A 23,655-nucleotide genomic window follows, 5' to 3' on the forward strand; every position below is an offset into this window, starting at 1 on the left:
AAATATTTCTCGATTTCTTTTAAGTTTATAGATAGTAATGGATTTTTCAAATGTTACACACAAGTTAATAGATGTCAATAAAAATATCTTTATACGGACAAGAGTGAAGATATGTTTTTAACCTGTAAGAATGACTACATACTAAACAATGTTTATTTTTCCTATAGCACGAAGCTAGTTGTGGCGCTCAACTTTAAAAAGATATATAGATCTAAATAATATACAGAAAAATATACTTGTTAGAATTGGTAAATGGCATCGAATTTGGCTGGGGCAAAAACATTTCTATTACTTTCCGTCCTGTTTTACCAAGGCAGAATGGCACTATTTTATTAAATATTAATAATGACTTCCCAATTTGTAATATGTTGATGTACCCTACAATAATACGATTATTAATAATTATAAAAGCCTAATCTCATAGAGCGATGGTGGTAAAATATTAGAACAATATTGCACATGTCTACGACCGGTACAAGCAAAATAAAAATAGGCGCCATAATGGACTATTGAATAATGAAACTAAGGTTCTATGTAGTAACCAACTACATGTAATTACAACCTAAGGTCGCACGAGTACTAAGATTTCACTATATTAATAACTACACTAGAATCTAAAAAGGTTTCTATAGATAAATACGAGTACTGAGAGCTAGCCAAAATTACATACTTTAAAAACCCTAAATGGAACCTAAGGTAACAGCTGGATTGTAAATGATTTAGATATTTTTAAAATTGCATAACACTAGATTGCGATACTAATTTTTGACGGAACATTTCTTGGAGGGGCTGCATTGCAATGGTACAGATTTTTTTTATATTAACATTGGAATGTTTAGTAAATTCAAATAAATAACAAAAAATGTTCTAGGTACACATGGTACCTTAAGCAGACTGGTTTTTGAAATTTGGTTGTAATGTCTGAAGCACAATCGAGTACATGTAATTGCCAATCGTGCAAGTAATTTCTTTTATTCATTTCAGCCATACGTCTCTTATACCGGCCTGTATCATTTCTCACAATGGCATCTATATTCAAATACCAACATGTATTAATCCATCATTTAAATACAACAGTGCTTTGAATCAATCTTATGAAACTTATCAAGAGGGCGTGAAACAGTTTTTCTTAACAAAACTAGTCATCTATATGTAGCTACAAAAAACTATTTCTATCAATTATTTTCAGCATACTAAATTTAACTTTTCCAACTACCTACATAATTTGTTGTGGCCATAGTTTTGAAACCGAATTCCAAATGATGGGTTAAAATGTAAGTTATGACAGATAATTTTTGAAAAATACATGAAAGTATTTCATTAAATATGATATAGGTATCATATAAAAAATATTAAAAAACATAGTATATAACAATATTTGACATGATCTTTTTTGCAATGGAATAAAAGTCGAAGTAAAATTTAGATGGCACAAAAAGTGACATTGTACATTTTAAACAAATTAAAATTTATATTAATGCTGTCCCTTCAATGGATACATCGACTTATTGTCGGCATCAGTAAAGCTATGTTATCAGCGCTTTTTAACCCCTAAAGGCTCCTATAGTCCTATATAAGGGCGCCGATAAAAGGGAGTATATCACATCTTCTAACCTACGCTTTACCGAACGTGTTTAATTTGTGTATACTTTTTACGTGGAAAACTAAAAATATTTATGAAACAAATACAAATTATAAAGGTTTACAAATTGTCCCGTAGAATTTCAACACCAACGCCATCTAGTTTACACTAGATAAAACGCAGACAAGCACCTTTCGTATGTTCAGTTCATGGCTGTTATACACTTGGCTAGCATTTTTAGATCGTTGTACTCGTTCATAGATTTTAATATGGTAGCTTAGCTGTATTAATAAGCATTATATATTAGAGAAGTTTCATTTAAAGATGTTACTAGCTTCATTATCACAAGATTTGAAGGTTGTAGTGGTTTACAATAGAAGTGCGCAGTGGTCCCGGTGCAGCCTGCGACGGGCTCTGAGCGGGGCAGAAGCCAGTGCGTCAGAGGGTGGGGGAGGTCCTGGAGGACGAGTACCCGCTTCTTGGTAGTACAGCTGGGCCCCACCGCATGTCGCACCCAGGACTACGCTTTCGTCACTCCTGTGGGCAAAGAAGAATTTAATAGTGGTGACCACGAGTCAGTAAACCCGACGTCAGTATGCCCACAAGTGTACCCACAACATAGTCAAGGTAGCTGGGAGTTGTTGGATGCGGCCATTGCAATAGTCACCGCGCCTATCTTTGGAAGAGGCCTTGTAGTGGGCGATGGGCATATAAAGGAATATCTTATCTCGTGATCTACAACCAGTATTGCCAATGTTTATGGCATTGAAACCTGGTCTCTAACTTCGAACCTCATTGGCAATCTCACAATCACTAATGAAACAACAGAGGGCTACGCTCTAGATTTAATTACGGGATCGAATCAGGGAAGTTTCTAGGAAAATTTACCAAAAAGCTATTATAATAAGAGAAATGAGTAAGCTTTAAATTTCAAGGGGAATATATACTTATATGGATAATAACAATCGTCGTACAACATTGTATCTGTGATCAAGACATTAATATTTATTATTAAAAATAATTGTCAGTACCTTAGTATAAACTCTGATAGTTCAGGGTCCTCAGAGAACTCATTGTGAATGAGGCCCATGGTGGCGATGTCCATAGCGGCCCAAGGTCCGCCCTTGCGCACCGAACCCCAGTCGGGGTCCAGCATTAGGTAGCTGTAGTCACTGGTCTCCGCTTCAGCTGGTAAAGGCTCCATGCATTTCTGCTCGATCGGTCCCAGCGCATTGAGAGATGTTTCCCACTATGAAAAAATATTACTTAATTAAACAAAGTTACATTTAAAAACTTTAGTATAAGTTTCCTGTACTGTAATAGAAGTAAATAAATAGAGGTTAACATATAAGGTCTTGGGGTTGTAGATTAACCAAAGTGACAGAGCCCAGCAGATTAGCAAGATTGAAGTGGCAGTCGTTAGACCACATAGTGTACAGGACAGATGGTCATTGGCCTTATGTTTTCAGTGAATTCGGATAGTTAACCACAGCATTGGATATCTACCGACAAGACAGACAGAGGACTTTATTAAGGAGAAGGCACGGGACGCAGGCCCCTTCCAACAAGACTTGTTGGAAATCAATGGATGTGGCCTATGTCCAGTAGTTTAGGTCCTGGGAATGAAATGATGGTGAATGATGACTTAATCCAAAAGATGGACTATAGACCTTGCCAAGGAACACTGGATGCAGGCAGCTTCAGTGGAAGTCTTACTGAAATAGTGATGAACTCACGAGACTATTGATGGTGTCCACATTGTCAGCGGCTTCGACGTCGAGTAATGCCAGTAGTGCCATGTTGTGCAGGCCGCTGACAAAGAGCGCGCACTTGACGGCGTGCTCGCTATACGCTGGCAGTAGCTCTAGCTCACTCTCCGACTCCGAGTCGCTCTCAGAGTCCGCACGGTGCGTTTTGTTCCTGCAAAATTACTTATATGTCACACATAAGGTAAATGACATCTGCGTCTCAAAATTATTATGGAATATATTTTAAACAAATTACACATGTATACTACTGCCTTTATTCAATAAAAAATTGAGTTCTAATGAATAAGTTTATTATTTTTTTGTTTCAAATTATGTTGGTTACGTTCCAAAAAAAAAAAAAAAAACACGTCGCAACGTGAATTATGATTTTGTATAGCAAACCATGTAAAGATCTGAGATAGTTTCGAGCGTTACGAAAATACTACCGTTTAAAAAGAAAATTGAACAAAATAAACATATAAAAAACAAAAATAATGTCACTCTGCCAATAAATATTCACCTTGTTTTGTAATCAGAAACAAGTAAAATATATATAGTTTTTCTATTAAAAATTATAAATTTCTTTTAAAAAAATTCTCTTTAAAAAAAAGCATAACTACATAATGGAACTGAACTCTAAAATTAGAAAAACAAAGTGGAAATAAAACAATTAAAATTGTGTTGAGTTTCAGTTGGAAAGGGAATCTCCGAGTTTCGATGGCATGGCGCAATTAGAAACAAAAGTGGCAAAACTTTGCACACTACTGATAAAAAACCTGTGTATTTTTTATTTTAGCTGAATGAAAATTGAATTGAATGAATATTACAATGTTGGGATGGACCACTTTGCTGTTTGCATTTAAAACAATGATTTCTTTTTAGGAAAAATTGACTTACCTGTCAGAGAAAGTGACTTGCCGTTCAGCGGCCGGAGTGAGAAACTCTCTTATCTCTAACGGAGTCATGACTCTACTGCTGTAACCGCTGGACTTATCCGAAGTGAAGGCTAAATGACTTAACTTCTCCATTAGCGGCGTCAACTGGACTCCAGTCAATTTCTTCTTAAAACTAACTGCTTCGGCATCAACCTGGGGCTCTGAACTCTCCGTCAGTGACTTCAAGGGCAGCGATAAAGCTTTTCGCCTGGACTGGTCGCTTGGTAAAGTTCTGTTCGAATCTTTTGCAATCTTTTTAGGAGTCCGTTGCGGTGACTTCGTCATTTCCGAGTCAAAATCTTCGAACTTCTCAGGTTCTCCTTGCTTCATATTGAAATTGAACATGTTATCCTCTTTGGACTCCTGTTTCATTCTGGAATAATACTGCTCTAGATATTGGTTGAAGAGAGATTCAGAAATTGCTACACCATCGTTCCTAAACACCGGAAACAGTGGGTCGTTAATTGTGAGTGTACTCGGACTCCTGGATTCCTGTGATGGAGAATCTTCCTCGTTCTGAGAACGTTTTAATTTAAATTTCGACGTGGCTCTGTTGGAGATCTTCCTGAATGTTTCTTGAATGTCCATGACACTTGCGAGCTTCCTCATCGGTTCAGGTTTGTTTATGAAGTGATCGGCTATACAGTTGATGTCCAAAACCATTTTATTATCACGTTTCTCACTCTCTATTTTCATTTTGGCGCAGTTCTCTATGTTTTTCAGTACATCCGGTTCCAAATCAGGAGTTTTTTCTTGTACATGGTTATCTGGGTTCTGGCAAATGGATAGCATGTTGCCATGGAGTCTTTTGTATTCGACCATTGGAGTGGAACAGACGCTAGTTTGTCCGGTGAATGGTTTCTTATCGTTTTCCAGTGCGTCTTCGTCGAGGGACTTTTGTGTTTTGAAGCTCAGAGAGAGTTTGTTCGGCCTTGGGCGGGGTTTGTTTGTGAAGGGGACGACATCGGGCATGCTGGGTTTTCTGTCTTCTGGGTTGTGTTCTTTGTTCGGTGGGGATATCATAGTGTGGTCTTCTTCTGGCACAGCGGTGAATAGCAGTGATTTGTCCCTCTTCATACCGCTCTGTGGAAATTCTCTTTGCTTCTCTCGTTCTATTTCTTGCATCTGTACAACATGTATTTATAAAAAGTGATGCTAATTCAAATAAAATCTGAAATATAGGATAACCAAATTTTAAACATAAGACTAATAATTAGTTACTGAACAATTTGGCACTTTGGTTTTTTGCTACTTTTTTACCTATAACAATTTTTTTACCGATTTATGTCAAGACTCTCTCTCAACTCTATTTAAACTTAAGCGACATATAAACAATTACAAGAATATTAATTACCTGTATAAATTCAACAATTTAGTTCCAAGAATTTTAATTTGTAATTCTAGAACATTGTAGGGGTTTTTAACGTATATTTTTAACAATTTTCCATAAATTATTATATCTATCCAGCCAACATTTCGTGACTTATTGGCAAGCTTGCAATCGTTTCTCTACAAGTGGCAGTGGGTAACTAACTTACATAGTGCACAGAACTGATTGGCTCTGTCTTGAGGTTCTGGAACTGGAGACCATGTACCGGTAAGTGCAGCGTATGAAGTTCACTTACAAGGTGGAAAGATGATCATGTTAAGGAAGACGCTGTATGTAGACCACTGCCAACCGGTTTTGTTACAATTCTACAATGAAAGTCTATGTCCCTGCAGTAGATGTTTTACAGCTAAGTGATATTGATGTAATAAGTTAATTTTGAACTATACCTTCTTAAACTTAGCGATCATTTCTTCACCGTTCTGATAGAACTCCTGCATCTTGTCAGATTGCTTCTTAAGTGTCTCATAAGTCTTCTTTCCAACGTACACTACAAGAAGTTGAGATCCCAACGGCAGAGGTGTCTCCGTTTGTAGAGTCTCCGCGGGAGATTTTATTCTGTATGGATCTACTACGGTCAGGTACGATGTGAGACTTGGAGGAAGTTGAGTAGAGATGATTCTGGAGAAGTATACAGCACTATTAGAATGACTACAGGATGAATACTGTTTGGGCTCGCCTATACCTCATGGATGTTTGATAAAACACATGTAAGAAAATTACCAATATTTAGCCCCTTACGCACATGCAGAGCCTATGTGTTTGGCACTTATCGGTGTAACATAACTCCTGAAGATGCCCCGTGGAGGGTTGAAACACATGTTGAGTGATTTACCGGTGGCAGTTGTGTAATTCGCATTGTTTGCCGCATACGAATTTATCAGCAGGCTGGCGGGCGGTGCACTTTGTTGCACGACTACCACTGCATGTGCGGAAGTGGCTAAATATTGGTCTTTTTCTTGCTTAAGATGGACTTCCGCAAGATAACGCCTGATTCCATTATATATGATAAAACATATATCATCATCATATCATAGGATCTGAGGTTATTGGACGTAATGCATTATTTGCTATCCTTTTCTTTATTGTTCATAAACAATGTTCACATATACAAGGAAAATATACTTTCCATAATAATTAAATTATTTGAATTACCTATAACTCAAATAAATGTATATATTCTTAACGTGTAACTTAAAAGTGTCAATGACTTATGTGAAACAAATTTTGTATTTTTTCCTAACCTATAATCACGAGGATTAATGTTAAAACTAATTAATAGCAGTTAAATACTTTGAATGTCGTTACTTTAATTTGCAGGTAATTACATATAATTTGTTTAATTGTATTAAATTTGTGTGCTGTACAGTATTACTGAAAATAAAATATTCGTTTCAGAAATAATTACTGTGTTTGACTTCTCAAATATAATAAAGCATTATATATGTAAAGTAAGAAGGTACCGATTTTTTACACACTTGTCAGTTTATCAACTACCCTCAAAAAACGAATGCGCGCCAATTAAAAAAATATAAAACTTAAATTAGAATTACATTTTTTCTTCTTTTAATATGTTATTTTTTAACGCATTGTGTTACGCTTACTTACTGTACCCGGCGACAAATATTGCACATCGACTTTTGGAAAGAGACTATCGGCTAATTTCTCTTCGTAGAGCGTAATCTCTGTCGCACCAAATACAACGACTGACACTCTATGAAGCCGTAATTAGCCGATTATTGTCTCTTTCCAAAGGTCGATGTGCAATATTTATCGCCGATGTTCCACATAGTATTTTTGAATTTGTAATTTGAAAACCATTTTATACAACAGCATATAATAAATATATTATAACAGCAACATATAACAAATTATTTTCTCAACTTCTTGTTTTATGAAAACGATCGGGCAAGTGAAGCATCCATATAAAAGTTACATGTAATGTGCGGTAGTCGTATGTTGAACCACTGTTGATAATAGTAATATACAGTCAGCAGGTTTCATTTCAGGGGTAAAACTAGTACATGTGCAGTAAAGAGTTAGAACATTATTTATAGATATAATTCTATCATGCATTTCATTTGGACAATGTCACTTTGATGCATACTTTTAGAAATATTGTGGTGTAATAACTTACTTGTTGTTATATAGAATGACTCCTCCGAGAACGCCGGCATTTTTTCTACAGTGTTCCAGGATTTGCATGGACTCCATGTACACCGAGCTAGCACTCTGTTTGAATACCAAATAGAACATCTCTATTAGAAAATTGAAACAGAAATGAGACCCGTAGAGGAACGAAACTAACTGATATAGCCTAGGGAGTTGGCAGGTTGAAGTGAAGGTAGGCAGGCCATAGCGGGCGGAACTATAGACCCTGAGGTTCTGGAGACTACGAATCGTATGGCCAACACAAGGTGTGCAGACGGAACTTAAGATCGCTGGATGCAGACCGCTTCCAACCCGTCCTATTGGAAATCTATGGAGGAGGCCTATCTTCAGCAGTCCTATGGCTAAAAGGATGATGATGTTGGTGATGATTAGAGCATATATTTTTTTATAAAGTGTATTTTTCGTGCTTAACTCGCAATAAATATACATATATATTATTTATTGATAATGCGTAATAAAATTAAAATCTAGTCGCAATCTTTCGTATTAATGGCATATATAGTAGAGATACGCGGCAAATCTTTTATCTAGAAATACAGGTTGTTGAATCAGCAAACTACTACTTACCACGCTGGTAATTACGGTAATGGTAATTACATTATTACGGAATAAATAATTCAATGACGGAAGCAAAATGATTGCATTATCTTTAATAGTTTAAGCAGTCTGGGTGTTATTATACAATCTGGGGGTTTCTAATCATCTGACGGCTCTTTAACTGATATCATCATTGTTAGCCAATAGAAGTTCCCTACAAAGCATAAACCTCCCTTAAGGAATCCCACGATGACCGGTCTGGCGCTGCCTGCATCCAGCGAATCCTTGCGACTTTATTTATTTCGTCGGTCCACACGGGGGGGAGGGGCTATCCACCGACTCAATCAAAGGGATCAACATACACCCCCTCCCTCGAGTAGTCATCGCTTCGCACTCTACAACACACATCACTCACTACACATTTAGGTAGAGTACATCATAGATAACCATCATTGTTCAACTAGAGTATTATAATAAATTTTGTTAAGTTCGCGGATCTCATTTCATCATTATCTCGAACTAAGTTCTGATAAGCTGCAAAAGCACTCCAGGCTAACAGTAATGACTTCAACAGAAACAATAAAACTGACTCGAGTAATAGCAATCTTTCCTTCATTTATGCATATCAATATCCACAAACGATGATTTGAAATTAGAAGCACATTGAAATACATTATATTTGCATCGCTATTGTGATCTTAACTACATCGTAGATGCATGGAAATGGGACTACCGGCACGTGACAGCCGCTCAATAAAAGACTCAAATAAAATAGGCGACAAAGAGAGCGAATGGACAAATAAGCTGTAAATTTTTTGGAAGATAAATATATAGGGATGGATAAGTTTAGTAACTGCAAAAAGCTGTAAAGATTTGAGACAGTTGGAATATATAGGAGACCCACAAAGGGCGCCATTAGAGTATAATCATGTATAATAACAGATTTGTTGAAATAAACTTCAGCTTTATTTTATTTATCTTCCTTTTTTCTCCCCCCCCCCCCGTGTCTTTAGATCCCTTTTCATTTTGGAATGGTCCTTTTAATTACTACCTTCACTTCAAATCATTTCTGGTGATAATCTTGCGTTTTAATGGTCTAGTTCCAGAGCATCGCCAAGGATTAGGACTCCTCATTTAGGCTCAGCTATATTTAATATCTAAATATTTATAATCTTATTGATACCGTTTCCGTAAATACAAGTACAGCTATAAGATATTTTACTGTGTCTTATCAAGCGAACGATAAATGCTTGTTTATTGACTCGACGTTGTTATCGGAGAACGACTGCCGATCGCTTGTAGAAATTCAGATTTAATGCGACAATAATTTCTCTGATATCATCCGTACAATGTAGGCAACTGCCTACTTTTTGCCTTTGGTTTTTTGGAAGGGGACAATTATTACATTAACTAATTTAAAGTAACCATATTTTTGAATTATATTTTTGTATGAGTATGTTTTTGCATAAATCTTGGCAACCCACTTTTGGACAATGCAGCGTTGGCAGATCTGCTATAAGTCGACAGATATTATCATGAAATTGCAGATAGACTTCGTTTGCCAACAAATCAGATATTCGATTTTAAAAAAATAATCATGTTCCAAATTTAAATATTGGACTTATACTCGAAGTAAAAAAACGCATGACGCACACTGAGCAATGCAAGTATTATCAGCTTTATTACACTATTGCGACACGAGCTACTTCTCTTAGTTCTATTTCTTTAAAAAATATTTTTGTATTTGTATTATTTAATTCCTGGGGAACAAGCTTACTCCTTTATAGATACAGTACGAACTGTAAGTGGGTACTTATATATAATATACAGGGTTATTGAACGCGAGCCCAATGCGGAATTGTTTCATTATAATTATAATAGCGTTCAATATCATCATGTCAGCTGATATCTACTGCGAGCCATGAAGGGATCCGGATCCAACCTCGGTTCGTCCACGTTCATATTGTGGGTTGACGTTCTACGCTGCATTTCTTTAGCATCTTCTTCAGAACCTAAAGTTTCCAGATGCTATCTCTTCTGCACGCTATGTGGCCTGATCTCAGCTACTTCACTTTGCCTATCTTCTAAGCTATGCCGATAATTTTCGTTCGTCTGCGGATCACTTTATTCCTGATTCTTTAGAAGACAGACGTAATGTAGAACAAATATGTGTATTGCATAAATACACATATACAAGTAATAACATAGTATGTGGCTGCACAAGTATTATTCTTATCGCCTGGGTACATATTGGAATTGGAATTGTCTAAAGGTTAGTAAACATAAGGGAGTGGCCCCCGTTCGTTCGAGTTGATATTCGTACATCAACAACATCTCATGGAAATTTACTTCTGCACGTAAATGTTTACTGTGACTTTTGAAATACTCAAAAAGCTAATTATTGTTTCACAAAATGCTTTATATATATGGTGTTTGAAAATAGGTTGTTAAAGAATTAAAAGGAGAAATGCACGATATACCCTTCACAAAAATCATTTATTTCCAAGATATATTGGGACACCGGAAATTAATGTTTCTGCGCATGTCGATATTTGATTGTCATTTGGTAGCTCATTACAGACTTGGAAGACGTTGTATACTATATGACAAAAGGTTGTTGATAACTAAGGTGAATATATTGTTGATTAGAAATAAAAACTTGTTAAATATGCAGTCGTGTATTTAACTTAAGAAAGCGACATTACTTTCCCTTATATATTTTGGAAATAATATAATTATTAATCCAGATTATTTTTTTGATTATGCGGAAAAAATAATACATTTTTTTTACATCTTTTCCAATCGCCCTGTATATATGAAAGTGTTATTATATTTTAATGTATAGCATATATTGCAAGGCCACTTCCAACAGGTCCTAAAGGAAATCTCTGAGCCAGTTTCTCGACTTATGCCCAGCAGTGGACATTCTATGGGAAAAATGATAGTAGCTTATATAGTTTTTGTCGAATTATGGTAGTTATATACTCACCGAGTGACCCCTGTGATATATATAAAGATAAAAAAGTTTACAAAATTACCTTTGGCAGACTCAACATGGGTACTCTTTGGAAGATGTGACAGCCGTATTGTAGAACAGGTAGGTAGGTCTCGAAGACTTGGTACAGCTTCTCCGCCAACCTCTTCTGGTCCTCCATCTGTTCCGCGATGGTGTGGAGGTCGCCGTGATAAACCTTGATCATGGAGGTAAGGAGACTGGCGCGGTTTTTCAGCACCCAGTCCGGAATATTCCGATCGCTGCCTATCGCCTAGAAGGTTCAATTATTTTTACAGTATTTATACAAAGTGATATATGTTTAATCCTATCCAAAAATTATTTATTTCAAAAATAATACATAACGTAATAATCATATAATAAGAAGAGATTCCAAAATTTAGTGGCGTGTTCTGAGTGTCAAAATAAATTATTTTTTACTATCTGCCCGTGCAGACTCTCTACATCCAGATGTAATAATTAGCCTGCAGCACCCCAAGATATTGATAATAGATTTATTAAGCATTTATAATAATAACAGTATAGCCTGTGACAGTGTTACTGGCCGCCACATCAACAATACCTTTGAAATTATATTATACATGAGCACACAAATTGAAATTACAATGTCGATTTGAATTTGGAAGCTTTTAGTGATATAGTCACTGCAACCATATTAGTAAATATTCTTCATATAAATACAGCATCTATACTGTCTATATCTTTGTCTCACCTCCGCCAGGTATATGGTAATAATAATAGACTATAAATGTCGCAACTAATTGATGCAAAATTAAAAATAGTAAAAAAAACCGTGCTTCTAAATTCAAGCAGAATTTTTAATTTTCATGAACTAAATTTCAACCGCAAAACGAGTCACTCAAAGTCGACATTTTAACACAAATTGGATAATCTCTAGACAATTGCCGCGAACCGCAGCACCGTTCACCAATTAGCGTGGCTGCGTGTATTCAAAAAAATAAACCTTGAATGTTAATAACATTAAAGAAGACTGCTATGTTCATCCTATTAAAGCTAGACTTTTGAATACACTTAAAGCATAAATAAAGGTCTTGCTAAAGATTCGTCATCATTATCATTTTAGTCGTATGACGTTCCTAACTAGACAGACCTCTTCCGGAGATTTTTATCATTATTTTAGTCGTAAAACGTCTACTTGCTGGAATTAGGCCTCCCCCAGATTTCTATCATCATTATCATTTTAGTCGTAAGACGTCCATAACTAGACATAGGCTTCCTCCGGAGATTTTTATTACTATTTTAGTCGTAAAACGTCTACTGCTGGAATTAGGCCTCCCCCAGATTTCTATTATAATTATCACTTTAGTCGTACGATGTCCATAACTAGACATAGGCCTCCTCTGGAGAATTTTTTTATAATATTCGTCGTAAAACGTCAACTGCTGTAATTAGGCCTCCTCCAGATTTCTATAATCATTATTATTTTAGTCGTAAAACGTCTACTGCTGGAATTAGGCCTCCCCCAGATTTCTATCATAATTATCATTTTATTCCTATGACGTTCATAACTAGACATAGGCCTTCTCCGGAGATTTTAATTATTATTTTAGTCGTAAAACGTCTACTGCTGGAATAAGGCCTCCCCCAGATTGTCATTATTATCGTATTAGTCGTATGACGTCCATAACTAGACATAGGTCTCCTCCGGCAATTTTTATTATTATTTTAGCCGTAAAACGTCCATGAAGCATAAATGAAAACGAACATAGGGTTCATAATTTCCAATAGATACTATTATAAGGAAGCTCTATTTGATTATAGCTTAAGTTTGCCTCTTCTGGTATTCGGGAATAGACAATAAAGATGTGTGTTCATGATGTGTTAATTAAAAATATAAATTTCAATAGGCATAAACAATCAGAATACTGTTATGGTTAAGCGTTATTCGTGACACATCTAATAATAATGATGCTATTAATAGAGATTTGAATATCGAACATAAATCCTAATTAGATATCCTTCTCTAAACACATCATATTGCGGCTAGACGTTATTCTATTAGGGTTGGAATGTTAAATACTGTAGGATTATGTCATTATTTCAGGTGGATTCATACACGTAATTGGATATTTTATGACACTGTCCGTGTTTCTTTCGAATAGTATTTAATAGAATAATCTCTCTAAATTTATTACACTACACTTTACTATTTGCTACACTACACTCTACCATTGATACACTACAGCTATACTATTGCTACACTGCTCTTTACTATTTACACTACAATTTGGTTATGCCTATAAAAGCTTTATAGGGGTAAAAAAATTTACACCTATTTCAAATGACCCCGTATAAAATGATCACTCTTAAATTCATTCATTTTCAAATAATTTAAATTTGAAATAAATCAATTAGCGATAATAACTTTAAAGAAAATTTGAAGTTGCGTTTTGTATGGATGTTTTTCCCGAATGATTGCAAGTAATAATATATGTATTACTTTTTGTCATTGCATCTTAGGTTTTCGAAAAAACTCTTTTCTGTTGGAATATCCGTTGTACAAGTCTTGCATGAAAAATACATAAAGTAGCAAATGATTAAATATAATAAGAACAAGGAAAATCACAGATATAAACCACTGAAAAACAAGTCGTCTGTTAACCAGACAATAATTTTGACGGCGGTCGAGATTCGCGGGTTAGCAAGCGGTTTTTGAAGGTTCAAGTGGCAGCTATAAGTTAATCCCGACACAACAGAGCGGTGTCATTTTATGCTATGCTAAACGATAGCGTGAGTCAATCAACCGCTAACGCCATCTGTCGACGCTGTTCAAAGTAACAACGACTCGACATATAATACTGTGATCAAAAACTAAAGTGAATTTGTTCATTATATGTAAATTCTGTAATCATTCTTCCAAATCAATTTCATTCCCTTCAAAGCAATCACCGTCTAATAAAACGCAGTTTTGACAACGCTTTCTTCATTCTTCAAAATATGTCGGAATGATCTTTTTCCGATATAGATTTTCATCGATTTGGTTTTTATCTCCTTAACCATGTTTAAACGGTGTCCTCGCATTGGCCTTTTCAGCTAAATTAGACAAATACGGTGGTTGCTAAACGATCTGTCGAGGTTTTTTCGCATTTTTTCGAAAAAAAATAGCTATTTTTGTACCAATTGACACGTCGCGTTTGAGAAAAATAAATGTTTGACAAAATCACACGTAACTCGGAGATAATTAAATCCCATGACAAACAAACGCTTGGCAAATGTTATAGACAGTCCTACCTACCTAAGATAAAAAAATACCTGTCATCGCATTGGCTGGGAGTTTTAAATGAGATTTTCACCTCACTTTTTGATTAAAAAGTATATTGAATAATACCAATACAAAATGCTGTTCTTAATAAATTTAATTAATAAATCTTTATAACTGTAGTAGTATTTTGTGTTTTTATTGTTTGCACATAAAATATTTAATATTGTACTTTATTTAATGAATCTTTACACAACACAACCTTTGTAAAACTTTGTTAATTTTATTTTATTTCCTAGTTAGGTGCCATTAAGAAAGTTATTTGCAAATTTTATGATCTAAAAAGTAACATTAAGGACTATTATACATACATATATACATACATATTGATACATATTTCTGTAATTTTTAAAAATTCACTTACCAGAACGTATCTGCCGTATTCCCTGAGGATGAACTTGCCGCTCTGCAGTGTTATAGAGAGAGGCTGGGAGAACAGACTCTTTATGCAGTGCGCCGTTCCCACCACCTGAACAGACAAGAATTTAAATTAACCATCTTTGCGTATTTACATTGATAAGACGAGGACATCTTGTTAATTATTAATAGATGGTATAGATTCTATAAAACTTACAATATACCCAATTGTTCCACATATATATTTAAATTAGAACGAGAAGAAAGATTACGCAAAGGATGTTGGAAGAAAAGAGAAAGAATATATGAGGAGAGAAAGGAGAAAGAGCAAGAAAATAAAGATATATTTACATCCGCATTGTAACGTTCTTTTTTTCTCGTGGTTAAATCCTGCAAGGGATACCTCTCCATTGGGGTGGCAACGAAAGGGTTATGCCGGACTCCTACTTCTCCTCCTTGAACGCTCTTTGTTAAAACTACGGGAACGCTTTCGCATACTACCGTAGTTTCAGCGACGGTGGCCTAGTGCCTCAACTCCTCACTTGTGGCGGATCATACCGAATCCGTCGCTAAGGCCTTGCTAATGGGTTTGGAGAAAGGCCCGGTATAACACCCTCCGACGTCCAGGTCTCCGTCTACGGATGGAGAGCTCAGATGTTTTTTTCTCTGTCTCTCTCCGCAGCCTTATTTTGCGACCTCACTTTTTCGCAGAAGGTTACACCAACGCTCCATGACTGCTCGTTCTTTACCATCGCCTTAACGAAGTCTAATAACGAGAGGTCATTTCCCACAATTTCGGTGAGTTGTCGGCGCATTGTAACGTCCGTGCCCCAAACAAAGCAAAGGAAACGAAAAAAAAACAGAACGTTCTTACAAATTAACGAATAAACTTAAATATGTCAACAGAGACAGACAGTGGCAAATCTCAGAAAATTTACATCACATATTTTTTTACATTACCCCTCGTGATTTTCTTCAAGTCTGAGTATCCCTACTGCTATGTCGCAGCAATTTATGATGAAAATAATATTTCAAAACATGTACTCAAAATAAATATTCGATAACTTTTTTCATTTATTTACTGGAGTTAGCCAGTACATTTACCGCTGTACTGCGATTTGGCAAACCTTGGCGAGATGAGTGCTGGGGTAAATCGAGTATAAACGCCGCCGCTGCGAGCGTTGTCTGCGTAATGGACGCAGTAGTCCATACACCCCCCGTCTCGCCGCGGGCTTATCTTAGGCGCGGTACAGACGTTTCGATGGCACTATACCTACCCCATCATCTGATTCTGGTGACGTAAGGTGAGTAAGTCTTACATAATCTAATAGGCTTGCTAAATAACTTGAAGGTGTGCGAGTATAAGCTCTCATTATCAAGTCTAAGTCGTCATTAAACTTTTGCGTACCGCTGGGTTACTTAGCGAACGCAGATTACTTTGTGACCTCTAGCCAGTTAAGTACATTGCCGCATTAGCATAGTTTGCGAAGCCTTGCGATTCTAGATACTGCGCGTACGTAATAACGTACTATCTATGTATAACTGGACAGTTGATTAACTTAATTTGAACTTTATATTATAATTAGCGCCGAATATCAGAGCAGGTAAAAAGGGCGGCTGCCCGGGGTGTCATGTTTTGAGGAGTTCCGATATAAAAATATTTTTGTAAAAATTTTGATAATATTCTTTTGACCTGATAGATATTGCCTTGCCCTGCTGAAGGCGCTTATCGTGAAATCTCTTTTAACCAACATTGCGTATATGAGGGTGAATCAAAAAGTTCTTAGAAGTGCATATATATGAAACCTTTTTGGATCAACTTCGATATTCAAATCACACTATATTTATGCAGACTGTCACTTGTTTTTGTCAGTTCGTTCGCATGTAATAAATTTTTTTGTGCAACGAGTTGCTAAAAAGTCAAAATTATGGATAAAAGTGAGTTACGTGCGGTGATAAAATATCTCAGTTTGAAAAAAATGTCTACGAAGGAAATTTTTTTGGACATTCAGCAGACATTAGGGGGTGATGCTGTACCCTATTCTACGGTTGCGTACTGGGTGGCTGAATTTAAAAGAGGTAGATCAAGCTGTAAAGATGACCCGCGTTCTGGGCGGCCTTCAACCTCCGTTACAGAAGAAAATGTCAAAAAGGTTGAGAATCTGGTTTTGGAAGACAGAAGAATGACTATAAAACATATCGCTGAGATCCTAAAGATATCTTTTGGTAGAGTTCAATCCATTTTAATTGATTCACTGGGGTTCAAAAAAGTGTCTGCAAGATGGGTGCCACGAATGTTAACCGACGAAAACAAAAAGCGACGTTTGGAAATTTCCAAGCGTAATCTCGAAATGTTCCAGCGTGATTCGGATAATTTTTGCCGTCGTCTTGTCACCATGGATGAAACGTGGGTCCACCATTTTGATCCTGAAACTAAAAGACAAAGCATGTCTTGGAAACGACCATCCTCTCCATCCATTAAGAAATTTCGAGTTGCTCCTACCGCTGGCAAAGTTATGGCCTCTGTGTTCTGGGATAGTGAAGGAATCCTTTTTATTGATTACATGCCAAAAGGCCAGACGATTACTGGACCCTATTATGCAAATTTAATCCCGAAAGTGCGTGAAGCGATTAAAGAAAAACGTCGTGGAAAACTGTCGTTGGGTGTGTTGTTCCTTCAAGATAACGCTCCTGCTCATCGATCGGAAGTTGCGCTCAACGCAATCCGCTGTGCTGGCTTCAATCTCCTTGACCACCCACCATATTCTCCGGACTTAGCCCCAAGTGATTTTCACTTATTTCCAAAATTAAAAGAGGAAATTCGTGGAACAAAATTTCACGATAATGACGCGGTTATAGCTGCCGTAGAGGACTTTTTCGAGAGTCAAGAAAAATTTTTTTTTTCACAAGGAATAAGGAAGTTAGAAACGCGTTATTCTAAATGCATTGCATTGGAGGGAGATTATGTAGAAAAATAAAATATTATTATTTAAATCTTTGCATTTTTAATATTGATTTCAAGAATTTTTTGATTCACCCTCGTATATACGTCCGACGTGAATACGTCCTTGAAACATATTTTGCTCCCTGGGATAGATGGGAGGCATAACTGTTTGTAATAAGGGTATGCATCATCGATGCTTGTTTCGAAATGAGTTTAAGAAAAAGGTGGTGGTCAGAATCATTTCGTTATTGACGTATTGTGGGTTGGCTGCGACGAGTAAGTACTTACACTTACTTATTTTCATATTCTACTAATGTTTTTTTTTATTTTTGCATTACTGTCATATATTATACATCTTTATAAGTCCATCAAAAAAGAATGTATGCGAAGACGAAATCCTAGTACCGGCAAGTACAAAAATACTATGAGCTAGTCCTTTGGATCCTTTGATAGTAATTTAGACTGTAACAAGGAACTGAGCGACACGTCACACAGAGATTGAAGATGTGAATGGTGGTGAAGAATTGATGAAGGACCAATATTTAGCCACTTTCGCACATTAGTGCCAAACACAGAGTCAACAGAGTAATCGGTGTAACATAACTCCTGAAGATGCCACGTGGAGGGGTGAAACACGTGTTGAGCAATTTGGCGGTGGCGGTTGTGTGATTCGCATTGTTTGCCGCATACGCATTTATCAGCGGGCTGGCGGGCGGTGCATTTCATTGCACGACTACCACTGCATGTGCGGAAGTGGCTAAATATTGGTCCTTTTCTTACTTAGGATGGACTTCCGCGAGGTAACGCCTGATTCCATTAAAAAAAGAATTGATGAAGTTTGTCGTAAAAAATAATATAAGGTATTTCGGGTGTGACGTACTAACACTTCCTAATGTGAAAAGAGAACTCCCCGGTTAAGAGGTTAAGTAAGTTAAACACTTAGTGTCGGGACATAGTTTACCAGACGGTCATTCCTATGACGTACTACATACCTGCAAACAAAGGATTACGGGTGGACATGTTGGAACGGTTAGAAATAATGAGACACGGGGGTTTTGAAACTATATTTAACGAACAGGTGAATGTTTCCTCCTCTCCATTACTACGAATTTACCAACATACTCACTCAAGTCACTCTTCTACTACGTAAAATCACATATAACTTACACGTACGCTAAGCCAAAAAAATATTCACTCACGTGATTGGTAACGTGATTTTGAGTGGTAGTGGGGGGAGGTATCATATAAATGGCAGAGCGGTGACGGACGGAGCTCATTCGATATTTGGCACTGGTCGGTCTAACATCTGAGGATGCCCCGTGGAGGGATGAAACGTGTAGAATAGATTAACGGTGGTAGTTGCGTTTCGCAATGTTTACTGCACGCGCATTTATTAGCGGGCTGGCGGACGGTGCACTTTATTGCACGACTACTGCTGCATAGCTGAAGTAGCTATATATTAGCCCCTTAGATAGGATGGACTTCCATGAGGTAGCGCCTGATTTTATTAGATAGGTTAAGGAAGATCGAGGGGAGCCTCGACTTGGGCCGATAGATACAATTTGATCAGATTGAAAATCGTCAAATTATTAGCCTAGCTTTTAATTAATAAGCTATAAATACAACCTTTTAAAAATAAAAATCTTAACAATTATTTTGTATATACCTTTTTATTATTATTAGAATTTACTTTGCCATATTACAACGTTTACTTCTCTTAATCTATTTTAACTACCTAACAATGTCCAGTTTATTTTTTTTAATTTTTTAACTCTACTTAAATCCATCCATCCATCCATTATTTATGTGTATCAAAATATATTTGCTTTTTTTAAATTAAGAATGAATTGCATTGTGAAAGAACAATTCCACATGTAACAGTGGTATTGCCACATATAAACACATAAATTACCTAATTTGGTACGTTGCTAATGATGTTACTAAACAACCGGTCGGGTAGCATTTCACGAATATTGTCGATAGAGATTGTATTCAATGCGGTCCAAAATTTAATAAGATTGAAAATGTAATCTGGCGGAATAAAAGTTAAAATTAATTCAGGGCCAGGTAAGCAGATTCACACAGATAATAAAAAAAAGTATAAGTAACAAAATAAGATAATAAAATAAAATACAAAAGAAATCAATGTATCGTAATAAATAATAAAAATTAAATAGAATAAAAAATGATGTGATAAACTGTGATTAAAACCCTGTGATCATGGAGCAGAGATAAGAGGCGATGCAAAGAAGGAAATTAGGAATAAATGAGAATGTAAGATTTTGTGAGAAAAGAATGACAATAAAAAGAAATGTTTAAAAAATATTAAAGACTATTATCCAGTTGTCTCTTTCTAAATGTCGATTTGCAATATTTATCGCCGGGTACTATATACAGGGTGATCGATTAAAGCCATCAATTATAGTATAATTCACACCATCCAATATGGGGTGATAAAGGCTAATAGCTTTAAAGAGGTGAATGTATAGTTAACTTAGTCTAAATTAATGTACAGTATATACTATCTAAAAATCAATGGTTTCAGTAATAAATATCTTATTGAAAATATATATTTTTTTTTCAAAATAATTATTTATCTGTCCCTACATACTTTCTGCTGCCAAACGTCATAGCCTTGTTGCATAATAAAAAAATTACATATTACAAAATTACCGGTTTAAAGCCTCCGACAAATGAGATATACATTCACCCAAATCATTTACATATATAACTAAACACAATGTTTAAATAAAAAGCATACAAGAGAGTAGTATACAAGAGAGATTTATGTACAATAAAACTGGTGAGATACAAATTATACATATTGAAAGAAAATTATGTACATAATTCAATTGCTTTCTAAATTGTTAGACATTTAAAATACAGATATAATATCAATATATTAAATATTGGCCGCACAACACAGATATACAACATAGATAAAATCAATTTGTATAAAAATAATTAATGAACATCTTTATATATCAAAGTATTGAGTAAAAATTGTGATATAAAGTGAAGTGATTCACATATACAGGATGTTTGGTTATGGATGTAAAAGATTTTACACCTATAACCAATCACCTTGTGAATGAACACTAAAGCAGTTTTTCTCAAAATGGGGCTTGCGCCTTAAAGGGAGGCAATTTGATTGTTCAGGGGCAATTCGAAAGTGAATTTTAATGTGTTTAACCATTTCTCTTTAATATAAAAATTATATATGTAACATAGGAAGTAATAAGAATTTTAGAAAGACTAAAGTGGATAATGTCGCAAAAAAATGTTAGTAAATACTGATCTAAATTGACAGGCCAGGAACTCTTGAAACAATTCTAATATGTATAAGTTCAAATTTTTTTAAATACTATCTTGCTATATTAATCTCCTTTTTAGCTCATATATACCCACAACAAGGCATAAACCTTCCCCTAATATTATGTTACTCACATCTATGCACTTTCAGCAACTTTAACTATGTGGTTTGTTCACCTAGTGGGGGCCTAACACTGCCATTAGTAACGTCTGAGGTTTATTCTTGAATGAAAATTAGCACACTAATTTTATGAATGAATAGTTAATATAATACAAGTGTCATGTTGGAAGAGTCAACACATTTTCTGATCACATTCATATTGTAAAAGTGACTGCAAAAAGAGACAATTTAGTTTTTGTGGGCTTTTCTCAGATCAGGGAATGTTAAGTACCTTCACAGTATTAAGTTAATGAATTCTTTAAAGAGTTTTTCAATACAATTCTAGTTTTATTAAGTTATGCTCTTTTGGCGTTCTTCTTATGACATACACTATTGGTCAATTTTACTAATTCTATTTGGATAATAATATGCTTATTGACATATATTCTCAACATTTCATGGATTAACAAGGTTCAGTTCCGAAGTAGTATAGAGAGAAGAGCCAGATACATTTCAGGCAGCTGATGGTCTGGTTTAATAAAGCCTCTTTACAATGCATTGGAATTAACTTACACCAACAAGTAAAGAAGTGGATTCTACTTACAAAGACAGAGGGAGATGTAGTGAATTAGTAGCCAACCTATAAAACTGACGAATATTGAATAATATCAGTGATCATATTAATAAATACCTGTCCAGCCAGTGCATGTCTCTGTGTGTCGGAGACCCAGCCAGGATGAAAGTACAGCACAGCCTCAGCAGGGTCATCTTCTTCAGAGACACAGCATTGTGTGTCATACACAAACACTATCATCATTTCCCTATGGCAGAAAATAAAACATATTATTTCTTACCAATAATAAACATCAAATATTAGCATAGATTGAAAATTAAATATATGCACACACATATACATGAATAGAAAGTAATGTCTTATCTGTTAACATATTTTACAGAAAAACCAATTGAGTTTTACCATTCCGGCATTGAATATGTGTGTAATGGCGAAAGATTGTTGATAACAAAGGTGAATATAATGTTGATTAGAAATAAAAATTAATTTTTTTATGAAAATGTCACAGGATTATTAATATATTATTATATTATAAATTAATATTGCGAACGTGATTTTGGGATAGAGAGAAGCTCTATAAGTTTTTACACCTATTTACTAATTGTAACCTACCTATATAATGTTGAGCTATTGGCTTGTTATAGCATACAATATTGTACAAATGAGATAAACTAAATTAAACTATAACTGGTTCCTAAAATTTAAAGTTACGATTTACAATTGTTAAATTTCTTTTTTTTTACTAAAATATAATATGAACGATTTGCCATATCCCTGAAGAATGTTTGTTGGTAGAAGGAGGAATATTTTCTCTGCATAGACAATAAAACATAAACAGCATGTATGCAAAATAATTATTACATGTTTTAGAAATACGCATTTCGTATTTAAAATATTTGTTTATCGGCAAAAACATAAAATCGGCGTTAAAAATAAATGATCTAACGTTATATAAATAAATATATGATATTATGTTATTACCACTGAAACTGGTCTATTTAAAAATGTTAGTTTCGAAAATTTTATTCGTTTCTAACGTTAATCAATGAAAACAGGCTCTCAAAAAGACGATCATTATTAAACGCAAATCTAAATACAACGTAAATCGTACTTACTTAGCCATTTTGTTTAGTAATTTTACTTATTGCGACAAAATTACACTTCACTATACAACATATCGCCTACGTTTGCGGCTGAAATCTATTATAAATATAAATTAGGCACAACATTCGCTTATTTCCATATTTTAGAAGATGTGCGACACGACTTCGAAACGTATCATTTCAATTGACTGTTGTTTTCAATGTTGCCAAATATGTTATAAAATTGTTAAAAAAAAAAACACAAATGGGTGAATTCAACTTTCTGCCAAATAACACAACAATGATTATTTTTTCATATCAATAAATGCATTAGTTGAATTTAACATCGTCGTAATACTAGTCTAAATAATTATTGTATATCAACGAGACTTGTTTATTATGAAAGTTAATATATTATAATATGTATATAAATTTAAAAATAAAATATATAATCTTTAATGAAGTACAATTTATTACTTTGTGTTACTTCTTAGCGATGGTTAGAGAATATTTATCCATAGAATACTAAAAATAGCTATAATTTATGAAATATTAAAAAATTAATAATAAGAAATTTATGAAAGTTTATATCTATTTATTAATTATTAAATTTATTTATCGATATTTCTCAT

General features: G+C 35.1%; 1 protein-coding gene across 2 annotated transcripts; it reads right to left on the minus strand.

Annotated features, from left to right (window-relative positions):
- Positions 1–1,326: 1,326 nt before the first annotated feature.
- On the minus strand, positions 1,327–23,212 carry HPS4 (Hermansky-Pudlak syndrome 4 protein). 2 transcript variants are annotated; one of them, XM_068777180.1, is made up of 10 exons: positions 23,057–23,212; positions 22,059–22,188; positions 15,019–15,123; positions 11,400–11,627; positions 7,790–7,884; positions 6,042–6,273; positions 4,228–5,390; positions 3,319–3,502; positions 2,614–2,831; positions 1,327–2,119 (listed from the first exon to the last, which is right to left on the minus strand). In XM_068777180.1, exons 1-10 carry the CDS (start codon positions 23,062–23,064, stop codon positions 1,951–1,953), a joined length of 2,532 nt encoding a protein of 843 aa, XP_068633281.1. In that variant the 5' UTR covers positions 23,065–23,212; the 3' UTR covers positions 1,327–1,950. The 2 variants fall into 2 exon arrangements, with proteins under 2 accessions (XP_068633281.1, XP_068633282.1); XM_068777181.1 differs by lacking the exon at positions 15,019–15,123.
- Positions 23,213–23,655: the final 443 nt, after the last annotated feature.

The sequence above is a fragment of the Battus philenor genome, unplaced genomic scaffold (assembly GCF_028537555.1).
Source record: "Battus philenor isolate CCGP_79_NKW_IND1 unplaced genomic scaffold, ilBatPhil1.0.hap1 SCAF_13, whole genome shotgun sequence".
NCBI classification, from domain to species: Eukaryota; Metazoa; Arthropoda; class Insecta; order Lepidoptera; family Papilionidae; genus Battus; species Battus philenor.